The following is an 8,188-nucleotide window of genomic DNA, read 5'->3' as shown; positions in this document are numbered from 1 at the left end:
CCCCCCAGCCCTATTTTTTAATTCCTTTTTTTTTTTTTTTGAAACAGGGTCTCACTGATTTGCAAAGGACCTCACTATGTAGCTGAGGTTGTCCTCGAACTGCAATCCTCCTGTCTTAGCCTCCCAAATGCTGGGATTACAAGCATGCACCACCAAACCCAGCTAGGGTCTTATGTTTTCTCTCATGTGTGAAAACTAGCTGGGAATTGTAGTGCACGCTTGTAATCTCAATACTTGAGAGGCTAAGACAGGAGGATTGCAGGTCCAAAGCCAACCTCAGCAACTTAGCAAGGCTCTCAGAAACCTAGTGAGACCCTGTTTCCAAATAAGAAATAAAGTCAGGCAGGGCGTGGTGGCCCATGCCAGCATCTGGGAGGCTGAGACAGGAGGATCCGGGTTTGCAGCCAGTCTCAGCTACTTAGTGAGGCCCTTTGCAACTCAGTGAGACCCTGTTTCAAAATAAAGAACAAAAAAATAGGGCTGGGGTGTAGCTCGGAGGTAGAATGCCCCTGGGTTTCATTCCCAGTATCAGAAAGAGGGGCAGGGGGAGGGAGGAAGGAAGGAAGGTATTAGGAAGGTCGGTCAGGCTTGGGGTATAGCTTGGAGGTAGAACTTTGGGTTCAATCCTCAGTACCGTTAAAAAAAAAAGCGGAAGCTAGAAAGAAATTGAAACATTTCAGATAAATGAGGAGAGAGACCAGTAGAATAGGGCAAGGGGACTAGAGGAGGGGTCTGGGGAGTGGAGAAGACTCAGTGAAGAAAACAGTTCTAATAATGCTATGTACATATACAAAGTTATCGGTATCAGTCTCAATAATATGTACCGGGAGAAGGAAGGAGCAGGGTGGGATCTGGAGTAAAACACACCAAGTGCTGGGTGCACATGTATGTCTCATTTCTCTGAAGTTCATTATGATGTAAAATTACAATGTGCCAATAAAAGTTTATTAAAATAAAAAAAGCTGGTCCTCAGAGGACAAGACTTAAGCACAATACAAATAAAGCCCTCGTGTGGGCTGACCAGCCTGGTGTCTGGGTTAATCTGAAACTGTGGGCGTGGGGCTCTGCCAGAATTTCCCTGAAACCTGTAGCAGTGGGTGGGATCAGCGGGAGGCTCTGGCAAGGCCTCTGGTTCACCTGGTCTCACGTGGGCTTTTAAACTGTTTTGCTCCCGAGGTGTGGCTCCCTCTGGTGCACCTCAGCTGTGCTGTTTAATGATATGTGACAGGTTTCTGGGTGCAGAAAGGGAAGGCCCACCCCCAATTTTCATGGGGATCTTGAGGCTGGATGGGGCCATTAGAGGTACCAGGGGTCACCCCTGCTTTGCCAGGGTGGGGGCTTCCAGGGTGGGGCTGCTTTGCCACCTTCAAAGCCGCTGTCTGCTCCAGGGAGGGTGCTAAGTGTCACTGCACCCCCAGGACACGGGTGCTGAACCACACCCATAGCTCCTCACCTCCTGATGACCTCAGGTCTCTCAGAGACACTGAGCAGGCAGGTGCGTGGAGCCCGGACCCACCCCAAGGGAGCTGGAGCTCAAAATTTCATCATTTTGAAAAGTGTCTCTTTAGCTTATTTGCCCATTTTTTAAATTATATTATTAGGTTTTTGATGTTATGTTTTTTGAGTGTGTGTGTGAGTGTGTGTGTGTGTGTGTGCTGATACAAAGGATTGAACCCAGGAACATTCTACCTCCAAGCTACACTCTCAGCCCTTTTTCTTTTGAAACAGGATCTCCCTAAGTTGCAGAGGCTGAGTTCTTTATTCTGGATATTAACCTCTGTCAGAGGAGTCGCTATGGAAGCTTTTTCACCTATCTGGAGACTCTTGATTGAGCTTTCTGATTGGATGCTATTCTTTTATTGCTTCTCAACTTTATTTCTCAGACTTTAGGGATCTTATTGAGGACGTCTCTGCCTGTGCAGAGTCGGTCCTATTTTCTTGTAGCAATTGCAAAGTTTCTGGTTAGATTTCTGTCCCTGACATATTTTCAGATGATTACTGTGCAGAGTGAGAGACAGGGGTCTAGTGTTTGGCACCTTTATGAAGGGTCAGCTGGCTGTAACAGTGTGGGTCTGTCAACTGTGGATGGCGCGACCTGCCCATTGTCTGGAGGAGCTGAGAGCAGGTGGCCACCATCATGCTAAGGGCTGTGTGTGTGTGTGTGTGTGTGTGTGTGTGTGTTCCCTGAAGGCATGAGGTCCAGAAGCATCTCATGTGTCACCATAATGTACCTTGTCCCCTCAATAGGCCGAACCAGTTCCTGCCCTTTTGAGGCCCCAGGGGGCTCATGAATAGTAAGAAAACAGAGAGGAAGCACAGCTGGGTTAGGCTCAAGTTTTATTTGGAATCATTAGAAAAACAAACAAACAAACAAACAAAAACTGAGCAGCACATGCTCTGTGGGGTTAGGAGGAGGGCCGGAGAGGCCAAGGGTGGGTGAGAACGGTGGCGGCAGCGTGGAGGGCAGGCCTGCGGTGGCTGGGCTCAGGTGCGGGCACGCCGGGACGGGCACTCCTTGTGCCCCGAGGGAATGGGGTCCGGGGCAGAGGGCATCCCCGGGGTCTCTGCAGCTGATTGCCTGGCTTCTAGTCTCCCCCACTCTTGGCCTGGGAGAGAGTGAAGCTCACACCTGCTCCAAGCTCCCAGCCCTCAGTGGCTGCCCTGGGGGTGTCCCTTGTGGGAGAATCACATGCTGAAGCCCAGGCTTGGTGCTACCCCCGGTCCCTGTGGGGGCTGCAGAAGGTCAGGAGGCTTCCTATCAGGCTCTAGGACCCCAGGAGGGAAGGAGGAAGTTTGCTGGGGTGGGGGTTCCTACCCAGGAATGCCCCCCATGTGTCCCTGGAACCCAGCTCCTACCTCCTCAGCCACTTCTTCCTCGTTGCCTGCCTGGTCCTCCTGTGGAGGTGCAGGGGGCGCCAAGTCCTCCTGCAGGGGGCAAAGGGACATGAGGCCACGAGGAGCACACGGAGGCCCCAGCTGCCTGCAGCAGCGCCTCCTCTACTCTGGCATGATGAGCAGAGGTCCCTCTGCCCTGCTGTATTTGGAGATGCTGGAGGTGCGGGAGGCCTGGGGTGCACAGCTGGAGTTCTGTGTGATGGTGCCAAGATTTTCTAGGTAGGGTGTTAGCTTCACCCCCTCCCAAGCTGATCCCAAGTCCTGGGTACCTTGGTTGATTGGTTGATGAGGAAGCCCCGGCCATGCTCTCCAGGTGAAAGTCAGGTGGCTGCCTGCCCAGTCCTGCTGCCCAGGGCTGGCACATGAAGCCCATGGCATGAGCAGGTGTGGCCAGCACCACCTCCCTCCACAGGTCACTGGGGAGGCAAGTCATGACTGGCTTTTGGGTGTCACCAGAAAATGAGTGTATTTGGGGCAGCTCCGTCAGCAGCGAGGAGTGTCTGGGAGCCTGGCGCTGGCCCTAGGGGCTTCTTTGCCGCAGGTTGCGATGGGGCCCTCCTGGGGCACAAGTGGGTTCCGTCAAGGACACTGATGATGGTCCTGACATGATCATTTGTTGGGTATTCACCATGAACAAGGCAGTGCCACACCCTGTGGGTCATTCCTCTACCACATCCCACAGTCCAGTGAGAAAGACGCTCACCCCCACTTCACGGGCGAGGAAACAGAGACCCAGAGAGGTTATACAGCTTCCCAAGGGCGCACAACTAGGAAGGGGTGGAGCTGGGGACATGGAGGTGGATGCAGCTGCCGGCTCCAGTGATGGGGAGACTTGTGCTAGCCCTGGAAGCAGACACCCGGTGCTGCCTGAGCGGCGCCTGCCCTTCCACCACCCCAACAGCAGGGGTCGCCGGTGCTGCCTAAACGGGAGCCTCACACTCCACAGGTCCGCCCAGGAATCAGACCCCACCCCAACTTCCAGGTCGGGATCCTGTCACTGCCACGACCCACGCTCACGCACCCTCGGAGCACGTCTGGGAAGCTGGTCATTCGCGGGAGCTCCAAGCTCACGTGGACTACTCACGGGACAGTAGCATGGCTTCCACACCCTGTACCGATTCAGTGAGTTAATGAGCATAAAACGCTTGCAGCTGAACATCTACTACCTGCGAGGCTCCTCTGCCGCTGCGCTTCCGCAGCCGAGCCACACGCACACCTACGCGCGCACCCAACACGTGCACGCGCGCGCTCAACACAAAGGCCGCAGTGGAGGGTGGGGTCCGAACCGGGACTGCTTTCCCAACACCAGGGGGCGCTGCTTCCCCGCTGCACCTGGGAGGAGGCCGCACCCAGGCCGCGCCAGACCCGGGAGGGAGGATGGATGCGGGGCGGTGTCCACTGCCCCTGGGGGATGCCTGTCACCCTGTAGGGCCGAGTTTCACTTACAAAATGAAGTTTCTCCGAAATGTGAGAGCCCTGAAGCAGGCTTGGTTTTGAGCCTCAATTTCTTTTTCTTTTTCTTTTTTTTCTCGTGGTACTGGGAATTGAACTTAGAGGCATTCTACCTCGGAGTTATACCCCAGACCGACTTTTTTTTTATTATTATTATTTGGAATCAGGGTATCACTAGGTTACTTTAATTGCTGAGGCTATGAACCTGTGATCCTCCTGTCTCACCCCCCCACACACACACACCAAGTAGTAGGATTACAAGCACAAGCCACCAATGTCCAGCTTTGAGACTTTCTTTATGCATAAAATAAGCCCAGAACACCCCACTTGCAGGGGGATTGTGAGGTTCCGGACATGAACTGGTGTGAAGACACCGCGCAGAGTCCCACCCCACACAGCCAATGGTGAATGGGAACGAGAGTCCTCACCTGTCTCCATTCCCTTTACCTGCCGCCTCCCCCATGGCCTCTCTGGGTCCAGGGGAGGCAGCGGAGCCAGGCTCACCTTGCGCACCACCCCGGTGGTGACCACGATGTTCTCTGCCTCCTCCACTGTCTTGTTGGCCACGGTGTTGACGCTAGTGACCACGGCCTCGCTCACGGCGTTGGCCTGCTCCTTGGTCTTCTCAGCCACTGTGGGAACACGCTAGCTGACCTCCCCCTGCTGACAGTTCTTTCCCAGGGCACAGGGACTGGCTCTACCGAGACTCTCCATATCCCGTTTCTGACTCCAGGGCGGCTGTCAGGGGTGGAGATGGGAGGCCCACCCTGGTCTCAGGTCTGCATGGCGGCTTGTGACCCAGTTGGCCAAAGGAAGTCTCTGGGCTGGGCCCTGGCCCCACGACCCCAGGTCCTGGGTCCACTCACCTGAGGTCACGCTCTGCACCACGTTCTCCTTGGTCTTGGTTCCTGGGGAGGAAATGGAGGAAGGAATAAACCTAGGCGCTCCCCGGGTGTTGGGACAGTCAGGGCAGGCACTACAGAACAGCTAGACAGCTTGGGGAGGGTCAGTGGGGGTGAGCATGGTGTCTGGGGGCCAGAGGCTCCTTAAAGGGCCGCTTCCTGCTGTGTCTGGAGGAAGGACGGATGAGAGGGAGACAGGATGGGACGTGGGGACGAAAGGCCTGGTAGGGGCCTGTGGGCCTGGCTGGCTGGCCTGGGTCTGGAAAGCAGCCGCAGGACAGAGAGACCAGCTGAGTCATCTCATCCTCAGCCTCCCTGGCCTCATCTTCAGAAGGAGCAGAGGGGGATGGGCGGGATGACACTGAGCCTGGCCCCATTTCCCCAGCCCACCCGTCCTTCTGCGCAGGGTGGGGACTGTAGCCTGACTTGGCTGCTCATGGTTTGGGGGGCTCAGGGGAAGGCTGGGGTATTGTTTGCGTGTCCCTTTGTGTATACACGGACCATTGGTTAGCTGTGCCTGAGGTCTGAGTGGTGCTCTGATCCTGTCCTAAGGACCCCAGGAGCTCTGAGGGGGCCAGAGACAAATATCGGTGAGTGCAAGGGACCATGGATGCTCCAGGGCCTGGAGACCCACCTCATCTAACCAGGACCTCGCCCCCTTCTGAAGCATCTCCCAGGGCCCAGGAAAGGAGGCCGGGTAGAAAGTCGGGCAGTCCCCACCGCAGCCCCACCCAGCCCCGCCCTGGTTACTCACCCACATACATCACCCCCTCCTTGGTCTTCTCCGCAGCCTCCGTTACCCCCTGCTTGGTCTTCTCCACTGCGCCCACCACGCCCTCCTTGGCAATGGAGAAGCCCTTCTTGAAGACGTCCATGGTGCTGGGCAGGCGGAGCCGGACTCACTGCGAGCTGCGGGCTGGAGCTGGCGCGGGTGCTGCTGCAGCCGCTGTCCTCGCCGCTGCCTCTTATTGACGTGGATGAAATATTGATGCTGTGGCGGCTGGCGGGAGCCCAGCCCGGTTGGCTGGGGTGGGTGGGGGTGGGGAGGGAAGGCAGGGAGCTCATCCCGGTCCCTCTTGGCTCAACCCTGCCCTCCTGACCCTGTCACACTGCAATCCATCACTGCTCTTTGTTCATTCATGGCCCTGTCCACTCAGGCCCAGGGCTGTGGGGTCTGGGGACAAAGAGGGTCAGCATCTTGGCCAGTGGCCCAGAGTCCCAGGTAGGAGAGAGGTCAAGGCCACCTCCCAGGCCAGCCCAGGCTGCCCAGCTACCCAGAGCACCCATGCCCCTAAGACTAGAGGTCTGGCCAAACCAGTTGGAGGAGTTGGGGCGTGGCACACAAAGGGCTTCCCCATGTCCTGGACTCGGCTGCTCACTGTGTGACCTCGGGCTAGCTCTTTTCCTTCTCTGAGCCTCCACCCACAGCCCAACCTCAAAAGGTGCTAAGGAGACGTGAAGTGCCCCCCACTTCCTGGCCAGCAACATGATTGGGCCCACCGTAGATCTCCTGGGACTGATGGATGGCTTCCTACATCACCACCCTCCCGCTCTCTTTTCTGGAGGCCTAGGCAGTGTGTGTGTGTGTGTGTGTGTGTGTGTGTGTGTGTGTGTGTGTGTATGTGTTACTTGAGATTGACTCTTGGGGCATTCTACCTCCGAGCCACACCTCCATTTCTTTTTTTTTTTTTTTTTTGAGGGTCTGGGGATGGAACCCAGGGGCATTCGACCTCTGAGCTATACCCCCTGCCCTTTTTTTTTATTCTTTATTTTGAAATAGGGTCTCACTAAGTTGTAGAGGGCCTCACTAAGTAGCTGAGGCTGTTCACAAACCACAATCCTCCGGTCTCAGCCTCCCGAATGCTGGGATTACAAGCGTGTGCCACCACCCCCAGCCACACCTCCATTTCTATTTTATTTTTATTTTGAAACAGGGTCTCACTAGGCTGATGAGAGTCTCACTACTTGCTGAGGCTGTCCTCAAATGTCTCCTGTCTCAGCCTCCCACTACCAGGATTACAGCAAGTGCCACTATGTCTGGCTCTTTTTGTTTCTTTGTTTGTGGTACTGGGATCGAACCCAGGGAATTCTGTGTCCAAGCTACACCCTTATCCCTATTTTATTTTATTTTTTATTTTGAGACGCGGTCTTACTACATTGATGAGAGTCTCACTACTTGCTGAGGCTGTCTTCAAACCTACAATCCTCCTGCCCCCGCCCCCTCTCTCTTTGTAGTTCTAGGGATTGAACTCAGGAGTATTCTGCCTCTGAGCTATACCCTGGGCCCATTTTATTTCTTATTTCTTTTAATTATTATTTTTTAGTACTGGGGATGGAACCCAGGGGCATTCTACCTCCAAGCTACACCACACCCCCAGACCGATTTTATTCTTTTATTTTGAAACAGGGCCTCACTAAGTTGCTGAGGCCAGCCAGGAACCTGCAATCCTCTTGTCTCAGCCTCCCAAGTACTGGGATTACAAGCATGAGCCATCATACTTGGCTTATTTTTTTTAATTTGGAAACAGGGTCTCACCAAGTTGCAGAGAGCTTCACTAAGTTGCTGAGGCTGTCCATAAACCTGCGATCATCCTGTCTCAGCCTCCCAAGTACTGAGATTACAAGTGTGTGCCACCACGCCTGGCTTCCCAGGCACTCTGACCCCCAGGAAGCAGTGGCAGGTTTAGCAGGCCCACCCCCGTGTCTCCCACACTCCCAGTGTCCCTGAGCCAAGTCCTCTTGGGGCGCAGGGACAGGCCAGCAGCCTTCATGGCTGGCAGCCTCAGTGGGGGCCAGGGAGAGATGGAGGGGGGCCGGACGAGACCCACCGGGTGGGCCGGTCCAGGCCACTTCCTCTCTTTGTTGTCCTTGTGTTTTTTTTTTTCCCTTCTGAGACTTGACTTGAAGACCACGTCACCAGCCGCCTCTGAGGTCACTGG

General features: G+C 55.1%; 1 protein-coding gene across 1 annotated transcript; it reads right to left on the bottom strand.

The window, feature by feature from the left end:
• Positions 1–2,457: 2,457 nt before the first annotated feature.
• SNCG (synuclein gamma) lies at positions 2,458–6,124 on the bottom strand (the record flags this gene model as incomplete). The annotated part of the gene is made up of 5 exons (XM_080693884.1): positions 2,458–2,606; positions 2,857–2,925; positions 4,852–4,979; positions 5,214–5,255; positions 6,004–6,124. 5 exons carry the CDS (start codon positions 6,122–6,124, stop codon positions 2,586–2,588), a joined length of 381 nt encoding a protein of 126 aa, XP_080550010.1. The 3' UTR covers positions 2,458–2,585.
• Between the last annotated feature and the right edge of the window lie 2,064 nt (positions 6,125–8,188).

Source organism: Muscardinus avellanarius (genome assembly GCF_963383645.1).
Source record: "Muscardinus avellanarius genome assembly, chromosome: 4".
In the NCBI taxonomy this organism is placed as follows: Eukaryota; Metazoa; Chordata; class Mammalia; order Rodentia; family Gliridae; genus Muscardinus; species Muscardinus avellanarius.
This window is presented reverse-complemented; position numbering and strand designations above follow the sequence as displayed.